Source organism: Primulina huaijiensis, chromosome 3 (genome assembly GCF_012295235.1).
Source record: "Primulina huaijiensis isolate GDHJ02 chromosome 3, ASM1229523v2, whole genome shotgun sequence".
NCBI classification, from domain to species: domain Eukaryota; kingdom Viridiplantae; phylum Streptophyta; class Magnoliopsida; order Lamiales; family Gesneriaceae; genus Primulina; species Primulina huaijiensis.
In genome coordinates this window covers 23,076,037-23,098,234 of record NC_133308.1, presented here as the reverse complement: position 1 = coordinate 23,098,234, position 22,198 = coordinate 23,076,037, and the positions used below count along the sequence as shown (strand labels likewise).

The 22,198-nt window shown below is 34.7% G+C and overlaps 4 protein-coding genes across 6 annotated transcripts; 1 reads left to right on the top strand and 3 right to left on the bottom strand.

Moving 5' to 3' along the window:
• Positions 1-3,322: 3,322 nt before the first annotated feature.
• LOC140972263 (probable aquaporin TIP5-1) lies at positions 3,323-4,848 on the bottom strand. Its single transcript, XM_073434711.1, has 3 exons — positions 4,665-4,848; positions 4,011-4,258; positions 3,323-3,856 (listed from the first exon to the last, which is right to left on the bottom strand). The coding sequence occupies exons 1-3, from the start codon at positions 4,786-4,788 to the stop codon at positions 3,470-3,472; spliced, it is 759 nt and encodes a 252-aa protein (XP_073290812.1). The 5' UTR covers positions 4,789-4,848; the 3' UTR covers positions 3,323-3,469.
• A 436-nt stretch (positions 4,849-5,284) lies between these two features.
• Positions 5,285-9,759, bottom strand: LOC140973831 (cell number regulator 6-like). Its single transcript, XM_073436917.1, has 5 exons — positions 9,350-9,759; positions 9,083-9,208; positions 8,131-8,245; positions 6,582-6,850; positions 5,285-5,734 (listed from the first exon to the last, which is right to left on the bottom strand). The coding sequence occupies exons 2-5, from the start codon at positions 9,191-9,193 to the stop codon at positions 5,507-5,509; spliced, it is 723 nt and encodes a 240-aa protein (XP_073293018.1). The 5' UTR covers positions 9,194-9,208; positions 9,350-9,759; the 3' UTR covers positions 5,285-5,506.
• A 1,275-nt stretch (positions 9,760-11,034) lies between these two features.
• On the bottom strand, positions 11,035-11,991 carry LOC140972262 (peroxisomal membrane protein 11-4-like). The gene has a single exon (XM_073434710.1). It carries the CDS (start codon positions 11,825-11,827, stop codon positions 11,141-11,143), a length of 687 nt encoding a protein of 228 aa, XP_073290811.1. The 5' UTR covers positions 11,828-11,991; the 3' UTR covers positions 11,035-11,140.
• A 4,981-nt stretch (positions 11,992-16,972) lies between these two features.
• LOC140973830 (trehalose-phosphate phosphatase A-like) lies at positions 16,973-22,154 on the top strand. Of its 3 annotated transcripts, none has more exons than XM_073436916.1 (13): positions 16,973-17,415; positions 19,346-19,400; positions 19,485-19,963; positions 20,057-20,197; positions 20,297-20,368; positions 20,480-20,602; positions 20,701-20,757; positions 20,866-20,967; positions 21,075-21,152; positions 21,266-21,335; positions 21,439-21,509; positions 21,594-21,686; positions 21,936-22,154. In XM_073436916.1, exons 3-13 carry the CDS (start codon positions 19,673-19,675, stop codon positions 21,990-21,992), a joined length of 1,155 nt encoding a protein of 384 aa, XP_073293017.1. In that variant the 5' UTR covers positions 16,973-17,415; positions 19,346-19,400; positions 19,485-19,672; the 3' UTR covers positions 21,993-22,154. The 3 variants fall into 3 exon arrangements, with proteins under 3 accessions (XP_073293017.1, XP_073293016.1, XP_073293015.1); XM_073436915.1 differs by having other exon boundaries at positions 16,973-17,467; XM_073436914.1 differs by lacking the exon at positions 16,973-17,415 and adding an exon at positions 18,248-18,826.
• Positions 22,155-22,198: the final 44 nt, after the last annotated feature.

Genomic DNA, 22,198 nt, shown 5'->3' with positions numbered 1-22,198 from the left:
TTGTTTCTCCTTGTTGAACACATTGTTGAAAAATCAATTTCGATCACTTCATTTTCTTCACAAACTTTACATGGAAAAATCATCAACAAACAGAACATTAATCTTTTACAATCAATTTTTCAGAAAATTTCATTTTCGATTAAAAGTGCTATGTAAAACGATATTTATCCTAGGATAATGTATATATTTTTCCGGTCCATTAACTTGTCTCATTTTAGTCCACAAAGTATTCAAATTTTAGTTTTGGTGGATTAACTTTAAATTTCATGTTATTTTGATCTAATTGTTGATATGACACCGGACACGTAAGCAATTTTCGATATTATGTACGCAATACATTGTTGCATATTAGTATTTTTCAGTGTCATGTTAGAATTTTTTGATTCCATGTCAGCAATCCGACGAAATAGGACTAAAGAAAAATCAAAACTAAAGTACCAAAACCAAACTTTGAGTAATTAGTTGACCAAAACCCGAAATGAGATAGATCAGTGAAGAAAAAGTTATTTCCTTCAATGTTTTGATTGTTCCAAAGTATCATAAGTTGAATTAATCATAAGGTTGTTGAATACTAGCTAATATCTTCAATCCAATTATTTTTTATAATTAAATTTATCTTAGCATCATTTTATCTGCATCCCAATTATCATGTAGCACAACGTTCTAATTTAATATTATTTTCAAAAAGTCAAATTAATTTACATTTTAATGTAATATTAATTCATTTGACTGAATTGAATCAATTAACCCTCAATCACAAACGATCACTATGTTAATTAGCTTAATTAATTTCGGAGGATGGTTGGCTGTTAACTTTAAATATTCTCTCTATTTATATAAATTGACTTATTTCTTTGTAATAAAATAAAAATAAAAAAATTGATATAGCGAGGCTGTTGCTCAAGTATTTGTTAGTCGAGAGTCAACCGCCGCCGTATCTCCGGAGATACTCCGGCGGCTAGGTGGCGGAGTTTGACCAAAAGCTTAAAATGAAAATTAATTAAGAATGTCAAAAGGTTGACTAAATTCATCTTCAAAGAAATAAAAATGGTGTAATTATTTATAATTAAGGCTCCCATTTTTAAAGTCAAATGTATTTAGCTCAAAACATTCACAATCACAAGTGATTATTGGCTGATTTAGTCAAGTTCTAGGGGACTATCTATCACGTTCCAAATCAACTCTGATATTTTATATAGTTGATAGTCAACTAAAAATAATAATTATAGTACACACACATTAACTATATAATGATTAGGTTTTTCATAAGACAAATCCGTGAGACAGATCAATCATGTCCATATTTACAATAAAATTTAATATATTTGACATATAGAGTAATATTTTTTTCGTGCATGATTCATATAGAATATCTGATTTTTCACGTTGTTCAATACATTATCTCATATTAAAAAAAATCATATATGACTCATTTTATGACATTTGCTTCACCCTTCCGACATTGTCGCAAAGGTAGTATCGAACTAACCCTAACGTTTTATAATGCACGAACACTATGAATCTTGAATTTTCCTCCGTCTCTCTCAAAAATTGACATGAAAATTGGTCGGCACAAAATAATCTTTAATTGCTTCGAAAGTCAAAAGACAATTTTAAAAAGATGGAAGCACCTGTCCGCTTAAATCTCAGATGGTCTACGCGCATCCCTAAATAGATTTTAAGACGTGATTACAAGATTGAGTACTACTCATTAGGGCATCCGCATCCGTTCTCATTAATCCATGTTAATAACTTTCCATCTCCTCAAAAATTATGGTGTCCACGAGCCACATATTCATTACATTAACACTTTCTCATTATTAACACACACACACATTCATTTAATATCAACTTTCATTATTTATGGGTCCCACTGTCTACTTACTCATTTTTTTTAATTTTTAATTATTTCAAAATCTTTCTAATATTTTTAAAATTTTACAACAAATATTACTAAAAATAAATAGTATTATTATTTTAAAAATAACTTAATTCCAATATTCATTAAAATATTTTTAAGAAATGAAAAAAAAGTTGGACTCTTTTATTTAAAATATTATTTAAACAATGAAAAAACAACTGTTTAATAGTTTTATTGATTATTTTATTTACGAGTTTCATTTATGTAAATTTGAAAATTTATTACAAATTTGACTGAAAGCGTACACATAGAAAACAACAGTTGAATATAATGAAAAACAACATATAAATCAAACATTATGTTCAGGAAAATTTCTTCAAAACATGCCTTAATTAGCGACGGTTTTTGAAAAACCGTCGCAAATAGCGACGGTTGTTAAAAACCCGTCGCAATTAGCGACTTTTTTAAAAAACCGTTGCAAGTAGCGACGCTTTTCAAGTTGCAACGGCTTACGAAAAACCGTCGCAACTTGCGAAATAATGCCGTTCATTCTAGCCAAAATTAATAACTTCTACACCCATATTGGTGCATGAACATTAATGGGCGTTAATAATCACCCATTAATGCACCAATGTGGGTGCCCTTACTTACCTTAACCACCGACCAACTACAAAATAATTATCTAATAATACTTAATTACTTGTTTATGTTGTTGTCAAATACCCAAAATTTGTACGTCTTACATTAAATTTTTTTTTTTACTATATACATTTAATTATTGTATTTTATCTTTTTACTATATTTTTATTTAGTCAACAATTTTTATATTTTTTTATATAAGTAATAATATATTTTTAAAATTAAGAAGTTTGGAAAAGTAGTAATAGATAGCGACGCAATAACATACAAACAACCTTTTGACTTCAATCGATATCTCAATTCACCTCTTCATATGCATGCATCTAAATTTAATAATATCCGGAAGTTATAATTCATGAAAAATATACTAGAAATTATGTTTTCATTATATCTAACGAAAAAAAGTATGCTACCATTTAACAAATTTAATGGTTGATCGACCAATAGCAAAGCATGTCCTAGAAGTAAGTTAAATACATGAGAATTTAATAGGCCTGAAAAAATAAAAACTGGGAAAATTGAATTTAATTTGTATTCATGTATATATTTATTTTTTCGCAATTTCATTCCTCTATTTTGAAATTTTAGTCTTTTTTTTTTTACATGACTAATTACATCAGTATTTTGGATAAAAAATAACAAAAATTTCCACAAATTTGATACCATAACCAAAATCACGTGAATATATATGATATGCAAAATTATGTGATTGACCAAGTTTTATCCAATAAAAATCCGACGACGACGGCGACGACGAAGTAATAATTAGAACCAAATAGTGTTTAATCACTTCGATTTTGGTTCCATAACCTATAAAATTGGATGGGTGAACAGGTAGAGTCATATCAATCACCTTAATGATATTATTTTAACGGTAGATCTAATAACTCATGATTTGTCACGTTAGCACTATAACATTAATTATACAAAAAAATAACCAAACCTAGCTAGCTAGTTTCTTTAAGGAAATCAAACCCCACCAAGGCCTTCAGCAATGCTCCTTAACTCGGGCGGCACGGCAACAGGGAACACTACATTATCGTACAGAATCCCAGCGATGGCGGCTCCGATCAAAGGCCCAACCCAGTAGACCGCATGGTTCTTGAAATGCCCTCCTACAACGGCTGCGCCGAAGGAACATGCAGGGTTCATTGACCCTCCTGTGAATGGCCCGGATGCGAGTACATTGGCTCCGGCTATGAGTCCGATTGCCAGTGGTCCTATCGCTCCGATCGGACCCTTCTTCGGGTCAGAAGCTGCGTAGACTGTGTACACCAATGCAAATGTCATCACACCTTCGAGTATGGCTGCGCCGAATCCTGTCATCTCTTCTGCGATTCCATGCACGGGAACATGCTGAAAAACATTCCAAATAAATGGACAAATTTTTTGAAGAAATTAATTCTCAAAAAGTACTGATTATAATTTTCTATAAAAAGGATAACTGTTCATTTGAAAATTTTGTTACTTACATGAACTAACGTTTTCTATATGTTGCATGGATTTTTACCTGGCTAATGGTGATGGTTTTCAGCAAAAGGCATGCCATGACAGAGCCAAGCATTTGAACAATCCAATAAAATATAGTCATGGGAACCGAAATGTGTCCCCCAATCGCCATACCGAAGGTGACGGCCGGATTCACGTGCCCGCCGGAGATGTTGGCAGAGATATACACTGCCACCGATAATGCAAAGGCAGTAGCCACCGCATTGGCAACCAGGCTGGAAGAATCCGGCGCTGCATCCATCATCCGCCCTGCGATTTTACATTCAACAAATAGAGCTTAATGTCATCTTAAATTCGCCATACTATCTAAAATCTATTCTACATATTTCTAAGACTAGAATATATACTAACTATACACTTTATCAAAAAAAATTATAATTCTAGAACATAGACAAATTTCGGGCTCTTATTTTGATCCATTAAATCACTTGCGAAGCCTAATCAATTAACTCGTTCAGTTCAATTATAACAAGAGCCCAAAATCAAGTTTAAGTTTCAACAGCCGCATTTTCAATATCGATTCGTGGCCAAATTATTTTATGATAAAATCATCCGCATGCATATATATTAATTTTGGCATGCTTGAAATGCTAAAATGGAGACAGGAAGGAAAAATCCAAAGATAAAGGACGAGAACACGAAGAAAAAAGCATACCGGAAGCCATGGTGGAGCCGATGGCGGCGAAAACGAAGATGAAAGTTGAGATGAACTCCGCCAAATATGATCTTAGAGCAATGGGAGTGATCGAGTGTTGCAAGCGGGATCTGAGTGACGCCATTTTCGAGATAAATAAGCTTTCTGCAATCGATTCTGCAATTCTAAAAAATTACTCTTTTGGATTTTGTTAATGAAAAAGGATGGAAAATAGATAAAGTTGGTTATATTTGCTTTTGGAGGGCGGGATGAGCAGTTGTGACGGTTGGGGATGGATTTTGAATTTGTAAGAGTGGGCCACGTGGCAGCCTGTGGTTGGCCTAGGTTTGACATTTTATTGGTTATTGATTATTGATTGATTAATGCATTCTGAATTCCAATTTTTTTCTTTTTTTTTATAAATATTTTAAGTCAAATTCAAGTCCAAATTATTTTTTCGTATGAAACACTAGAGAATTTAAATATATGTAAACTAAATGAGCCCGTGATCCCTAGTTATAATTTGACCTTTGATTAATGATGGTTGAGACCTAAGTTTTAATCAAATATGGATCATAAAATTCTATTGAACTCGAGCACAAAATGATTCGATTTTAACTTCCAACTTGGGTTTATATAAAAATACAAATAACATTAACCTCGTCCAAGATAAATTCCGCTTTCCATGCCAATGTTCATGCATTCGGAGTAATCGACGACAAATATGCAGCGTTTCCCATCGGAAGGGGCTAAAACTTGCACCCTTTTATTCCATAATATTATAGTAAAAAAAAATCTCAACTTTCTTAGACCATTCAAAATATAAACCATATTTTTAGACCATCTTCTCATACAAATGACCTCTATAAAGCTTGCATCTCTACATTAGCTCGCTTAGTATCATTCCTAGAGGGCGATGCCGAATCCTGTCTATCAACAGAAGCATTCATTTCTTGAACAGGAGGTGGATTCACAATGGCCATTGGTGTTCTGGAATCATCTTCTAGGCGAGCTTTCATCTCTCTGTGCTCCTGGCAGATTGCACACCAATGCATACAGCAATGCACCATGCAAGGGTCACAAGGCGAGTTCTACATTGGAGCACGGATATGGTGAATTAAAAATGAAACAACACATCTCCCTACTTTAGACACTTGGTGTTAAACCATAAGCCCGACAGCGAACCCAAACCTAATGACTCTGATCAACCATTCCAAAATTTAACAACAAACCATGTTAGTAATATTTCATCTAGGAAAGGCATGAAATAACAGAAAATGAAAGAGCAGCACTCATTAATGAACACCAGCCAGCACTTTTGAAACAGAACTGATACCTACTCGTTTTTTAGAAGTGAAACTATTAGTGACTGAAGAACTGTGTGTGCATATGATACATTAGGATTATTGTCTCATTTTTAGTAAAAATTGATTTCACAGTATTTGGTGATAGTGATTCTAAATATTAGAATAATTAACAAAAATAATTGGTTAGTTATTGTGAAGGTATTTAAACGATTTTTTTTAAAAAAAAACATGCCAAGAGACCGAGTGCAGTTATTATGTGGTTATCTCTCTTCTTATATAATCGGCCTTGAAAACTAGGGATTAAAAAATAATATCGTTTTTTACTGAAACAACACTCTTATATAACCAATCCAAACACACCCACAAATATTATTTGTTTGAAAAAACTCTGGCAGGAAAAGAAGAAAACTAATGAAAAAAAGAATCAAAGACGATGGAACACATGCTTGACAGTAGGAAAATGACATAGACAAGACATTATATGAAAAACATAGCTACAATGAAGCAACAGCCATCCGAAAAGGTGAAATCAGCCTTTAAGCAAAAAAGAATTAAGAGCCTCTCAAAGTTTTAATATTTGGCAGCTTATCAATAATAAGTAAAACCAAATAAATAAAAGAATCAAGTTCACCTCGAGATGGTATTTCTTCTGCAATGACTGTCGTACAATGCCGGTGTATATTCCACACATCCACCAACTAAAAAACAAACCCTCCAAAATGAGGCAGGTAGTCCCTGGATCGATAAAACCATGTAGGGCTGCTGTTGCTGCAGCAAGTGCTAGGCCACCCTCCACAAACACGGCATGACAAATGCAGGGCCCAGTCCATGTAGCGTTGTCTCTCACTTGTTCAAAGTTACGACCAAACAAAACGCAAGGACAAAATAGTCCCGTCCAGCCTATTGCAGGAATCAAGAAAGGAAGGCCATTAACAGTATATTGAAAGTTAAAGTGCTCATATAACCATGAAAGCATTTCCCCACACATCATAATGTAGTTGATATATGTGAATTTTATGACTTTTTTCGCGCATATTTCACTGTCGTGCTCGGGCATACTGACATGTTTCTTTCCTAACATTACAGGTTATGACTGTATTTTTGTTGACTGCAGGTTGACCGATAAATCAAAAATGGGAAAAGGATGAAGGAAAGTGAACAAAATTCACGTGACGTAGACTCAACGAGCCAAAGGACATATCGCATGCCTGAAGATGGAGAGAAGACAAAGTGTTGAAAAAATTGACCTAGGTAACCATGGAATCTATCCCTGCTCCATAGTTACAATCGTGCTAGGTGTCACAAGGAACTCTCGTAACACTAGGCCATTTTTCAAGGAATCAAAGGAAGCACAGCCATGGATCCATGGCCATGTTAATGATTGGTTCCATCACCAGGCTCTGCAAATCTAATCTCTGTTGGACACTACGGAAGCCGCTGCCCAAAAACAGAAACATGTTATGCACAACAGCTAAGCTTTTAAGGCTGACCACGGATTCCTGCGACATCTGTGACCAAATCTGTACACAGTGTCAGGCCTCAATATTGTATTGGGGGAGTGACCATGTTTTCCATCCATGGTACGTTGTGATCCTAAAACAGAAATGGTATTCAAATAGAGTGGAAAAGGTATGTCTCAAAACCGTGCTTAAATATGAAGGATCAACTCTCTATCCAAGAGTACGTAACAAGCATGGAGATCAACCACGTTACCGTGATCCACATGAAGGTCAAAGAAAAGAACAAGACAAGAGACCTGTTTACATTCCACGGTAGAAACCATGATCTGGTATCTTAACTGAAGAAAGGAAGCTCATGGACATGAGACTGCACGTTTTTCATCCGCCATAGGGAGATTGTGGACACACCCTCGGATCCTTGGTTCATCAATATGGACCAACCCTAGTGATTATTGTTTCTCATTTGTTTGGAATCAAGATGCACTTTGTGTTGGAAAATTGGTTGCTCACAGCATGCTCCATATACTGGATTCGGAAGGTTGTTAGACATGAATTATCTATTTCATTTACTTGCTGTTCACGTATCTGGTGCTAGTCTTAGCAAGTCTTTTTTAATTGGACATTGAGCTCTAAGATCAATCCAATAAATTAAGAGTGTGATCAAACATTTCACAACATCTGACTATCTACTTTTCCATAGGTGACAAGGATGTAACTTACAACTTTCTGTATCTTGAGCACATGCAAAAATCCCAGTACTCCAAGGTTCATCTGCAGGAGCTCGATAGCTTTCTGGTAAAGGCTGTCCACATTCATTGCACTTCTGGACATGCAACTGCAAATTGAAGCACACAAATAGCATTTAAATCCTCACTTTAAAAAGTGTTGATTAAAATAAGCAAGATTGTTGTGACCATAAAAGCACAAAATAAACTTGAATGAAACTAAATCAAAAAATTTTAAAGTGATATTTAAAAAGATTTGTAGACAAAATACTGACACATTAAATCTTTCATAGAGTATCCATGATACATCATGAGAGCTTATATGCGGGATATCCTTGAATCATTCAAATATAAACGATCTGCTATACATTGGGAACTAAAATCAATGAATATGTTTTCTCCTCATCTATTAACTGGGAGTACCCACAGTTATAAACTTAGCCCCAATTGATTAAGTGATGGTAATCATAATCGGGGGAAAAAAACTCCATCTTACACCCAACATATAGTAATGGCTGCTCGAAGAAAAGAATGACACAAAATGATGTTCTCGAAAAGATTTCAACGAGATTGCTTTCAACGGCATCAAAACTAATCGAGCAGAAGTGAAAAAATCAGGACTTAAATGCTGATCAAACCATGTCAAGATAAAAAATTATATATTTTATTAATGAATCTGAATTCTTAAAAAATTAAACTTCAAACGTAGTAGTGAAACCTGAATCAAATGAATCAACACACTTAAATCCCAACATGTATTGAGACATTAAAGCATCAAAACAAGAACTCATAATCTAAGAACAAGGAAAACTCATTACAGCTACCCATCTCCCTCGAACACAAATGAACTACACAGATCCATTCAAGTGAAACTTTTTCAAGAAGAGTCCACACTACAAAAATACATCATCAATAAGAAAACACAATGCACGAATCTAAATACATGCCTGAGGAACATCAACGGGCTGATTAAGCTCTCCGGGAGTAATGTCTTCAAGCGGCACCTGATTCCTCTTCAACTTCACATACGCAGACGCATGTTTCACTTCCTCCTCCATTTACCTCTTCAAGATCTGAGAGAAAAAAAAAAAAGAAGAGAGAGCCCAAAATCCCAAAATGAAATCCAACAATAAGCAATTCATCTCGAATACCATCAACTCAAATTCAAGAGAAATCAACACAAAAGAAATAACCGATGTATACAGAGTACTTACAAGAGCTTTGCTACGTAACCGAAGGGAATGAATGTATATATACAATCAATGTGCTACAGTTTACCGATGAGTAACGCTTCTGCCATTGAATTAAAATTGAAGATTTGCGACGATTTCTGTGGATTTTGGTGCGAAAATTCCTAAATTTTCTTCGGGTAACTTTTACTCGACAAGGAAAACTTGCAAGAGGGTTAGTTCTAATTTCTACTGTGTTGTTTTAGCCAATCAGATTCTTCCACGTCAAAATAGTCAAGGGAGGAGGGTGGGTAGCTACACCCGGTTCCTTAGCCAATCAGTCGAGACAATTCTTGCTGCCATAGGCACTCATCCAAATTACACTAGTCTTACACTTGTTCGAACCTTTTCACACGATCATTACGAGGGTGGAGAATGGAATACCGGAGGATCATGCACTGGAAAAGAACGGCCAAGGCGAATTAGTTGAAAATCGCTTTACCAATGTAATACATGAGAAACAGGTGACAGGTTTTAACCGTGCGATGAAGAAAAAGACTTAACGAATCAAAAATGAAACTGATGGATATCACAGAAGCCTTTTCATATCGTCATGATGGGCATTCGGGTCAATATCGAAGCCCAAATAAGATCACTCAGAGAGGACCAGATGGTAGGCATCCACCACAGGATTGCTTGCACTGGTGCATGCCGGGTCCAGTTGAACTGATACTTGAAAATATAAGAGGAGGATTACCGGACGTAAAGAAATAACTGTTCTGAAACTTGTTCTCAAATGTATTCTTGTTCTTTTTTTAGAATGAATACTGTGCGAAAGAAAGATATCATAAGTTTCATAGGTTATTGCTGACGCGAAATCTTCATAGTTTACTATTGTAGCTCTTGTACTGAAAAATATCACTGTAAAAGCGCCAACGGGTCAGCTTTGTTTGTCTGTTCTAATGTAACAACCATTAGCACCCATTACTTTTGAACCTCTTTGTTTATCTGATAGCCGTATGCGGTATTGAAGGATGTGTGATATCAATTTTTTTTCTTATTCTCATGTAAAAAGTGGCTAATTTTGTAGGTTGATTTGTTTGGGGCCCGAGAGGTATCCCTGATCAAAGTAACCATCAAAGATCCAATGCAAGGTAAATCACAGCTTTCTCCAAAACTTATCGCAGAACCAGGTGTATTCTCTGTAACAACTTCCATAACATTTATATGAGAGGATGGTGTCTCGCTTTGCTACCTTGTTATGTCGATTATTGTAACGAGTTTGAAATCATTTTGTTCTGATCAATCTTCTTTATCGTTTCATCCTACAAGTCAAATAGTCCTGCTCACAAATAACTAGAGTGCTGATCAACTAACACTCTACTGAAGTTCAACTTTGATCGAGTTTGAGTCCACCTTGAGCACCTTCTAGTGTTTCTCAAGAACATTTTATTTCAAGCTCAAACACTCAGAGCTCGAGTAATGGACTCTTTTTATTTTTAAATATTAATTAATTAAAATATTATTTTATCTTTAATTGTATCACGAATTATATATTTTGACAATCAATTTCGTATATACGTTAAAGAATATTCCAGTCAATAAATATCGAACTCCAGCTTAAATTTTCCGAAAAATTCTTGAGCCGAAATTTTAGCTTGATAAAGCTCACTCACAATCTCAAATATTTTTTTTAAAAAATTGTTAGATCAAATTCAAAGAACCCAAGATTTATCTATCAAATATATAAACATAAACTTGTAAGATTACGAGTGACAACATACCGACGACTCTAATGGCCACCAAAATCATGAAATTTGGCTTTAAAAAGTCAAATTATGATGGCCAATTCCTATACCAACCAGCCCATGCTGAAATCAACCCACTAATCCCTAATGTAAAAGCATGATTACAAAGAGGATTTGGCTCAATATCAGCCATTGCAATAACCAAATCAGCCAAATTAGCTGCCACGGCCATCAATCTCATCACTCTGTCAACCCTGATTTTCTTGATTCTTTCCTTGGAAAATTCTTCCACCCCTAACTTGACAATCTTTCTCTCTTCCCTAATCCCTTCTTGAATCAATATTACATCAGATATGATGAAAAATACATAACCAAATGACTCACCAAATGCTGAAACAAAGCTCAGTTTCCTAGCCAATTTTGCATCCAACACCCCAATTCTTGATAACCAAAGTAAATGGTCAAACAAAAAGTAGACCATTTCACCGGAGTTCGAAAGTACAGCTAGCAATCGGAGAATCGTCGTTGGCCCTGGGTTTCGCAGTAAGGTGTTGAATCCGGAGAGGAACCGGCCAGTGCGGAAGACTTTCCGGCTAAGGCCAGAGGCCACCTCCCATTTCTTGGCCCTATTGGCAACACTAGGGTGTGTACTCTGTGCATGCCAATGGACTAATTTGGATACATATTGGAAAGTCTTGACAAGTTTGTCAATCCCATCTCTTTTTGCTAGAAAGATTACAAGTTTGTCTACCTTTTCATTCACGGGGAAGGACATTTTACTTGATTGTGATTATCAAAATTCTGAAATGGGAAATTGTTTTCCCAATATGATGGCCACATATTGATATTAAAATCCAGTGGTCAGTCAACGTCGTTTAATTTGCTCGATCAAATCTAACAATTAGTATATTTCTTGCCGCCAAATTAGACTACTCATTATCGAATAAATGAACTGAATCGACCTGAATACAATAAAAAAATTAATGGCTCAAATCCGGATTGAAATACATATAATCGAGCTCGAGCTCGATTCAAAGTTCGAAAAATTTAAAATGTTTTGCTCGTGAGCTATTCGAATCATTAAATGCTTGAAATTTATTTATTTAATATATATTAATATTATATTAATAAGATATCAAAGCTCGCGATCGGCTCGCGGACTATATATAGACCAAAATAATTTGAGCTTGAGTTAAGTTAAATTCGAATTAAATATTTTTTGAGTCGGTTCAAAAAGCTTGTGAATAGGCTCATCTCTTTTACATTCCTTGACATTGGTTGAAAAATAAAAGCTATTCGGCGACGCACAAAAGCCAATGAGTCGCGTTGTGAAAGGACACTCCGCACTTTAGTGAAGTTGAGTGTACGATACGTCGCGAAATGTACCAATGAAATAACTTTTCCATCAAAAAAATTCTGCAACGCTTGCTACGCGTCGTGAAATAATTTACCAATTTTGCGACGCTCTAAGATTATCTTTCTGCGACGCTTTAACTGAATCTTGTTGCCAAAAAACCCGGAACGTTGGTGGGAAAATTTCCTGCTACGTATCTGCAACGTTGAGTATGCTCTATGTTGTCAAATACTTACATTTTGTGACGCGTTAGCTTTGTCTAGTCGTTAAATAACTCAAAATAAAAGTGGAAAAATGAACGCACACGATTCGCTATTTGAGCGACGCTGAGCACATTATGCGTCGCCAAATGATACCATAAGACGATGTTCAACGTGCAGTGCGTCGTGATAGATCATATTTCTTGTAGTGAGATTTGCTAATTCAGATTACATGATTATTTAATTAATTGGTTAATGATGTGTGTATTTGAGGTATGTCTGTTACAAATCATATGTAACAAATTGGTGTAACAATGTATTCTTGTCATATTTCAATGTTACTCTCCACCAAACACAAGACAAGACCAATTTATATCAGAGGATTGATTTTGTGTTGTCGTTTAACCAATGAATCCAAACTTTCATGAATCTTTAATTGAAGTATTTGGCTATTGATGTCAAAGAAAGGATTTTGTATTACCTCAATTATTATTTAATATATAGTCGATAAGAAACAAAATCGATTGCCAAACCATATGAAATCTATGAATCTAAAAAGTTTGATGATGTTTATATAATTTGTAGCAGTAGACTTAAAAAGATGATTAACAAATGACTATGATTTGAAACATCTTACTCTGATTCTTGTCTAAATTCGATCAAAGTTTAAGGATTTAACAAATGGTCGATTTCTTGAAACAAGAAAAGAGTAAGAAAAAAATCACGAACCATCCACACTTTATTATAATAATATTTTCTATAAATATGATTCTATTATAATTTTAGGTCATTTAGATGAGGAAAAAAAAAGAGACAATCCGTATATTTAAGAAAAATCTTAAAAAACGACGATAACTATATAAAATTACATATCGTAAGTTTAAATAATTAATTATGTTTTGTTAATAATGTGCGCTAAATACAAATAAATAAATAATAAATAAGAATGGGCTTCCATAAAAAAATAATAAATGAATGAATGAATGAAGGAAGGAATGAGTCCATCTGACCTGGCCCGTAGCCCCAAGTCCGGCCCACATCTTCTATGAACCCGAACCTTGAGAACAGAACGCGTAGAGGTTTGCACCAAGTGTTTTAGTGTATCATTATTCTATAGTTGATTGTGATTAACACTCTGTACCATGTTTAGGCATTGATGACAATAACCAAGTGGAGCGGTATCGCGCTAGATTAGTAGTAAAAGAGTATGCTCAGAAAGAAGACATTGACTTCAATTAGATATTTTCTCAATCATGTTGGCATTGTGTGTAGTGTTTGACGTACATCTAGAATAGCTAGATGTAACAACGGCGTTTCTTCATGGCTATATCAGAAAGAATTAAGATAAAATTATAAATGATGTGTTAATTTAGATCATTCCAAAAACAGTTGATAATATTTAATCCTTCAAAATCGGAGAGAAAGTTCAAAATAATGAGGTTACTTATTTATTGAGTTGGAGGATTTTTCATGCAAAAAAAGTTTTGTGTGACTGTCTCAATAGTAAATTTTATGAAACGGATATCTGATTCGGTTCGACTAAAAAAATATTATTTTTTATGTCATAATTGTTACTTTTCATGGTAGGTATTGATCGAGTTGACTCGTCTTATGAATATAGGTCATGATTGATTTTCGAACTTGATATATCATTTAAAATTTTTTATCTTCGTGTCAGATTGATATGAAGTGTTATTTTGCATAATAATAATGTTATTTTAGGTAAAACAAAAATGTTTTCCCAATGTCCAAACACATCAAAAATAGTTTTTCTAAGATCTCTCCCTTAATTAATAATAATGGACAATTGATATGAAGTGTTATTTTGCAATTTTCAAATTCTTGGAGGGTCGAGATGTAACTTCTATAAAATTTAAGAATCATTTTGATTGTAAAAATTACAAATTCAGAAAATTAATGTACGTTGAAATTATTGAAAAAGGGCAATTTTCACCATTTGCCATTTATGACATTGGTGTGCAAAAAGTGTCATTTTACTTTTATAGGTTCATTGTAATGTTACATTATTGGTAGAAACATATATATGTTTGTATTTTATTTCATTTTATTATTTATTTATTTGATATATAAAAATTATTTTAATCTCATTAAAGTTATACTGATTTTTTTATTAAAAAAAAAGCACAATAATTTGAATAATTGGAATGAAAATAACATGTTTGAACAAGGGATTCCTTCTAGAACATTTGACCCACAACAATAAAAACATCTTCGAAGAAATTGACCGAACATCCTTGAACAAGGTCCCAACTGCTAATTAAATCTTGGAAAAATATATATTTTTACGAGATTTTTTAAACGTTAAGTTATAGGTTAACCGACGGGATCGAGAACACAAGCTTAAATAATTATCTTTTGTTTTATTAAAAGGGGAAAAAAAGCTAAAATTTTCATTTTTTTAATTTCAATAAATTTGTTTTTTTTTAAAAAAAATGCCCAGAATATTATTTTATACTAGTTTATTGGGCTCTAATTCAATATAACTGAGTTATATTTGAGTTTTTTTAGAGTGAATTTTAAAATAGTTTTGCATCATATATATGACAAAAACTTGTGTGAGACGGTATCACGGGACGTATTTTGTGAGACGGATCTATGAAAAAATATTACTTTTAATGTTAAGAGTATCTCTTATTTGGATCATCCATGAAAAAGTATTACTTTTTATGCTAAGAGTATTATTTTTTATTGTGAATATCGGTAGGGTTGACCCGTCTCATAGATAAAGATTCGTGAGACCGTCTCACAAAAGACCTACTTCATATATATACATCATACCTTTTGTCTAACGGAACGAGGTCCAATCTGGTAGGCGTAATGTCGTCGATCATGTTGCGTCTTGGCTTCTCATCGGACATTTATCCATTTTAGGAAGTCCTCTCTATGTAGTTATTATCATGTCTTCACATTTAATATAATAGTATAGATATATATAGATGACAAAAATCCAGCTGGCATTGAAAATGACAAAAAGGAAAAAGGAGCCCACGGTTTTAACGTGGCCTTGTCATTGCTGACACGGTTCACCCGTGGCATTACACCAACTAACCCCCGAAGTCGTACGTCCACGTATGCGCCATTACAAAGATTTCCCTTTTGGGTCCCATTTTTTATGAACTCGTTTTCTTTTGTGGATGTGTGTGTGTATATATATATAATATAAATAAAATATTAAAATATGCCACAAATAGTTGATACATACACGTGCAACCGGTGGCTGAAGTTTGTCATAATTGTAACTATAATTTAAGTCAATTTTTAGCTTTAATCTATTATTTTTGTTCTTTTAGTAATTTTAGGTTTTTTTTAATTATGAGGTTGCACTGATGTAAGTTAATGTGATCACGTGTGCAATATTATGTCATTATTTTTCATAAAAAAGTAAATTACCATAAAATGAAAGATACATTACTATAATTGAAATTCGACAATACAAATTATCAAAATTGTAAAGATTTTTTTTTAAATGAAAATATCCATTAATCAGTCATTGTTCTCACAATCGTGGTTGATTGAATTACAAATAATATATGGAGGATGATACGTAATAAAAGGATTAGCAAAAGATATTGTCGTGCGTGCCAATGTGTGAGCCACCATATTTGCTTGTCTTCTAGTATGTTGGATTTTGAAACAAGGATGAGCTTCTAGAATTTGACAGCGTCCGGAGATAATCGATCCAAACTCTATGTAGTCTACATTCTTTGATCTTATTGCCTTGAGCACCGTCTCTGAGTCCGTTTCAAAAATAACATCCTGGAGTTCCAAAGAGGATGTCCAATGAATAGCATCAAGAAGAGCGAGTGCTCCAGCCTCTTTAACTTCAAACAATCCACGTGTCACACATGTTTTGGTCACCATGAAATTCTCCGTTGAGTCTCTTACCACAGTTCCAAACCTCACTGCTCGTTGTTCTTTAAACAAGACTGCATCGACATTGCACTTCATAGATGGATTAGGTGGTTTCGTCCATCGATCATTCTCATCCCGTCGAGAGATTGAATTTTGTCCTTGTAGAGATTTCCTTGGAGATTGGTTCCAACTCAGTAACATGTCATAGCCGAGTGAAACAGTGATATGAGGTGATCTAGATACCCCATTCCATAGCTTCTCATTTCGGTATCTCCGTAAGCTCCACAATACAGCCGAGAAGTTCGGTTGCACTGTAGTGGGGCTCAAAATAAAATATGTACTATAGGAGCGGATATGTGTGTATATCCTCGCAAGGATGAAGATTCTCTAAATAAAAATTTGGTATGAGGCAAGGGTGAAGACTTAGTTCTCACAGATACGAGAACAAAGAATCTCCAATTATTATAAAAAACAGAGATTGAGACGGAATTTAGAACGAGTTTTGGATTCTCTCCGCTCCGCCCATTGTCATCTCCAGTAGTAGGTGGTAGAATTATAGGCCCCAAAGACCAAATATTAGTCAATGAAATATTTATCTGGAAAGCGTCATTAAATTTACACAAAACTCGCAAGCAGCAGTCAAACGAAATCGCGTGCAGAATTGAAACTTTCCAGCGTTGTGCTTTAATTGCCTCCGGTTTCAACCATCCAGTACTCTACAGTTTCTTCTCGTTCCCACGTCTCCTCCTATTTATACTCCTGCCAAATTCGTATTCGCCCTCTTTCCCCTTACGCTTCGTTTTTCATCTAAAAGTGAACGTGCTTCCCCCCCCCCCCCCCCCCCCCCTGATTTTCAATTTCTGCACATTTTCATCGTTTCTTGGAAATTCTCTACTGGGTTTCTGCGCTTTGTTCGAGGAGTTGTTCTTTGGGAAGGTGACGTCATTTCTGCTCCGTGGGCTGGAATCTTGATCTTTGAGCCTTGACTGTATGTGCGATTTCTTGTTTCTTGAAATCTGATTCTTTTTTTGTTTGCATTCTCGAATTGGTTTAGGTTTTGATCTGCATTTCCGATTCATTTATTCCTTTTCTTTTTCTTTACCGAGGTTGGAAAATCATGAAACGAAATTCTACATGCATTTGTGAATACAAAATCATATCTTTTGGGCTTTGTTTATAAATACTTTATTTGATTATCTTATTGGAAAGGTTTGAATCTCTCATATGACTTGCGTTCTGAAATTTTTTCCCTTCCCACTATGGTTTTGAAGTGTCTCAAGTTTCAAATTTTCATTTAATGTATTCCTTGTAAATCGCAACGATTGAGAGTTGTAGCTGCCCATAGTTCATCTTTCTTCTTCAGAAAAAGTTCTGCTTCTCTTTGCTGGAGCCACAACGAAAATGCTATTTTGAATTACCTTTTTTCTCAAAAAAACAATATGTGAGAAAATCTTGGAACAAGTTTCTTCTGAATAATTTTGTTATTTATCTTGTTTAAACCGTGTTTTTCTTTCTTTTTGGTAGTAGTTTGAGTCACTCGACGTGTTTCTCAACATTTTCTGTTGATATCATGATTTGAATTTGCTACCTTTTTTGTCCTGCAACTTAAAGTTTGGTTCTTTCCTACTCTCTCTTTGTGACAAGACAGATTGAATAGGAATCTAATATGTCGGCATTATAGTTGTGTTATTGTTAGAAGATAAGGTGCATTATTGTTTTCTTTTATCTCCAAGTATATATATGTAGTCCTATTGAGGCATTTAGTTGTCGGCTGGTTCATTGTCGAAATTATTTTCTTATCTTTATCTGTTAAGTTATTACCTAGTGAGCACCATGAAACCCTAATGAAGGGGGCCAAAATAATAAATTAGTATATGAAAACTAGAGACCAATTGCTCCACCAATGGACTAATTAATTTGCATCTGTGATCTCTGATGGTGACAACGTTAAAGGGACATCCACCCGATTTTTTTCTCATATATTTTCATGAATGAATAACATGGTTTATTACATTTTTGTGAATTTTGATGAAGCCGGGTCCATATGTTTAATGATACCCTTGTTTCTTTGTAGGACCAATAATATGTGGTTGTACACGGTTTTATTTCCTCTGTATATATACTATTGGTTTAGGAAAACATAGTACAGCTATAAACCATTGTTTCTCAAGCTTTATGCGTTAGCTGTCTACAGTATTTGAACTCTGACTGTATCTTCATAGCCTTTAAGTGGCCAAATTCTCAGACAATGTTTGTTCAAAGTCATTGAATTGCTGGATTCATTCTCTAGTTATTATCCTTCCTTGCATAAAGGAACTTTCTTGAATTGAAGGCCATAAGTTCTTTGGTAATGATGTGTTTGATCTCTTCATCTTGTTGTTAACTAGTTGTTTACTTGATCTCGCCAGTTTACCGAGTTAGATGGGACATCAAAGTTTAATGCGGCGTTCCTTCATTTTTGCGTCAGATAGTTTCAGTTTCTTACTCTTACGGTTTGTTCAAATGTCAATTATCTGCCGCTGATGTGCAAATTTGTCCATTTATTTTTTTAATTCATTGTTTGCCACATGCCCATGGTAGCTCTACGATATCGCTGTATTATTATATTGTAATTATGGAATTCATATATTTAAGCACGATGATGGGCAAGAAACATCCAACGTTAAAATATGTTTTTTGTATCTTTATTTTAAAAATCATTTCTTTTAATCTGGCATGGTATATGGCTTTGTTTTTCCTCCACTTTTTCATGGTTTATTGATTTAGAGTTCTCATTTGATTACGAGTGGAAGTGGGTGTGTCTTGATGCAAACTCTTGATGTATAATCACGTTTTGTCTGAAAATTCAGTTCCTGAAATTTTGCAGTTACTTTTGCTGACAAGAACATTTGGAACGACTTAGAAGGAATAGAAATGCAAGAGTAAGATTTGACTTACATTTGCTAGATAAGTTTTAAATTCCTCTTATCAATTAATTAACACGCGCTTTGATTATTATTTGTCAGGAATCATCTTCTTGATGGACTGTTTTCCCTCCATCAGTGATAAACATACTCTTAAAAACTGGTTCTCTATTGACAAAACTGTTGGTTAAATTGGCTTTCAAGATTTTGCAAATAATCTCATTCGATCTGATTCTACCTGCTAACACATATTTGGAATTCCATTCTTTTCAACCCAAAATCTTTATACAATGGATCTGAAATCAAAGCATACGTCCCCTGTTCTCACCGATACTGCCCCTATGAATAACTCTAGATTAGGCATCCACTCAGCTATGCTGCCATACCCAACCAACGGCCCTGCTTTCTCTTCGAATCTCTTCCTAACAATCCCAAGGAAAAAGTCGGGAATCCTTGATGATGTCCGGTCAAGCCTGTTTGATACTATGAAATCATCATCTCCGACTCATAATATGTTAACAAAAGAGTCAAGTACAGAGACCGCTTTAAGTGACTCTGATCTTGCTTACCGTGACTGGCTCGTAAATTTCTCGTGCCCTTTTGATTTTCCTCTAAAATGCTATCATGAATATGAAACTAGTATCATGTTGTAATGTACTGTTTTGGATCTGCAGGTTAAATATCCGTCAGCACTTGCTGCATTTGAGCAAATAGCAAACATTGCAAAAGGAAAGAGAATAGCATTATTCTTGGACTACGACGGGACTTTATCTCCTATAGTGGACAACCCGGATCAGGCCTTCATGTCAAATACGGTACCGTTTTCCTATCCTCTTAAAAATATAGAATTCCTTAATAGCCTTTGGTCCTGTCTCCTTGAGTTGTTTCTGAATCTTGAATAACTCGTTTTCCAGATGCGTGCTGCTGTCAGCAACGTCGCCAAGTATTTTCCCACGGCAATAATTAGCGGAAGAAGTCGTGACAAGGTGACAATTGGCTGCTTTTGATTGATTTCTTTCGCACCCATGTTTTAAATATACCAAGATTAAAATCAGTGTTCGTAGTTTTTTAATCCGTGTATCATGTCATTCATTCAGGTATATGAGTTCGTAGGACTAACTGAACTTTACTATGCCGGAAGTCATGGTATGGATATCATGGGCCCAGTTCGGCCCGTTAGCAGCGATCACAAGAATTGTATTAGGTCGACCGACAAGCAGGTAATGGTCTGAGAAATCCATCTTTCTTGACTGTGTGAACTCAAGCGATTCTGCATGAATTTATGGACCAATTGTTGACAAGGTTTTCTGTGATGTAGGGCAAGGAAGTTAATTTATTCCAACCTGCTATTGAATTCTTACCTATTATTGAAGAGGTATGTTAGCAACAACCTTGGCGTCATTTACCATTTAATACATCAGTTCAAGAAAGATAATTTTTAATCTGTATTCTGAAATCTTTGTGTTTTTGCTGTGAAACTCAGGCTTTTAGATCTCTTGTTGAGATTACTAAAGACATAGTCGGTGCTAAAGTTGAAAACAACAAATTCTGTGTATCAGTGCACTACCGCAATGTAGATGAGAAAGTATACAATGGGTTTCAAGATTTTAATAGTTCAATACAGTGTTTTTATCTTACTCTATTTCAACTAATAAAATGTGTTTTCCCTCTTCTTCTGTGTTGGTTTAACAGAGTTGGACAACAGTTGGTGAATATGTTAACGAAATTCTGAAACAATATCCTCGTTTGCGACTAACACATGGTCGGAAGGTAGTATACAAGCCAGTCATATTGTTAATTATCTTGACTGCCTGCCTACTTTCAGTATTCCTTCAGTTTTTTTTCCCTCTTTCTAGTTTCTTGATAGTTCGGTTATGATTTAGGTTTTAGAAGTCCGACCAGTCCTCAACTGGGACAAGGGTAAAGCAGTTGAATTTCTACTCGAATCACTCGGTGAGTGGTTCTATTATATCAGTAAAACAAAACATTTCTATAGTGCTAAAAGGTTTCCTCTCGTATGAAGCATCTCATGAAATCAATGCACATAAAACTACAGGGTTAATGAACTCTGATGATATTATCCCGATATATGTTGGAGATGATCGTACTGACGAAGACGCATTCAAGGTCTGTTAACAAACTTTTGAAAAAGCTTTCTTGTAATTACTTATTACAACAAAAAATTCTTAACTAGACTTTAACAATGTACAGGTTTTGAGAGAGGCTAATCGAGGCTATGGTATCATAGTTTCTTCGGTGCCTAAGGAAAGCAATGCATTTTACTCTCTCAGGGATCCATCCGAGGTATTACAAGCTTCTTTTCTTAAATTTTGCATCAACCTCGTATTGCTATTATCTCGATGTACTATTTCTCCGAACCACACCGCATAGTTTTCTTTAGCATGAAGTCTAAAAGTAAATGTCATGTTTCTTATATGTAAATAACACCTCAAGATCGCACAATGAAATGCTTCAAACTTGATGGACATCCATTTAGAACTAAGATTTCTGTCCCTATTCGAAAAATAATTCGCATTTCTTCATCGTTTGCAGGTCATGGTATTCCTCAAGACCCTGGTGAAATGGAGGAAGAAAAGCGTGATACATTGATGTTTGAATACGTTGTCGTTTTCGTGTCGTATATGTTAGAAGATGGAACATGTTAATAACTACAAGAGGTTAAGCAGCAGCAGAGGTGCTTATTTCTAGTACCAAGGATGCCTGTACCCATTTTTTCTCCCGAGTTTGTATTTGGTTCCCATATATTTCAAATCATTGTTGATTTTTAAAGATCTCCCCAAGGGAGGCTTCAAGGG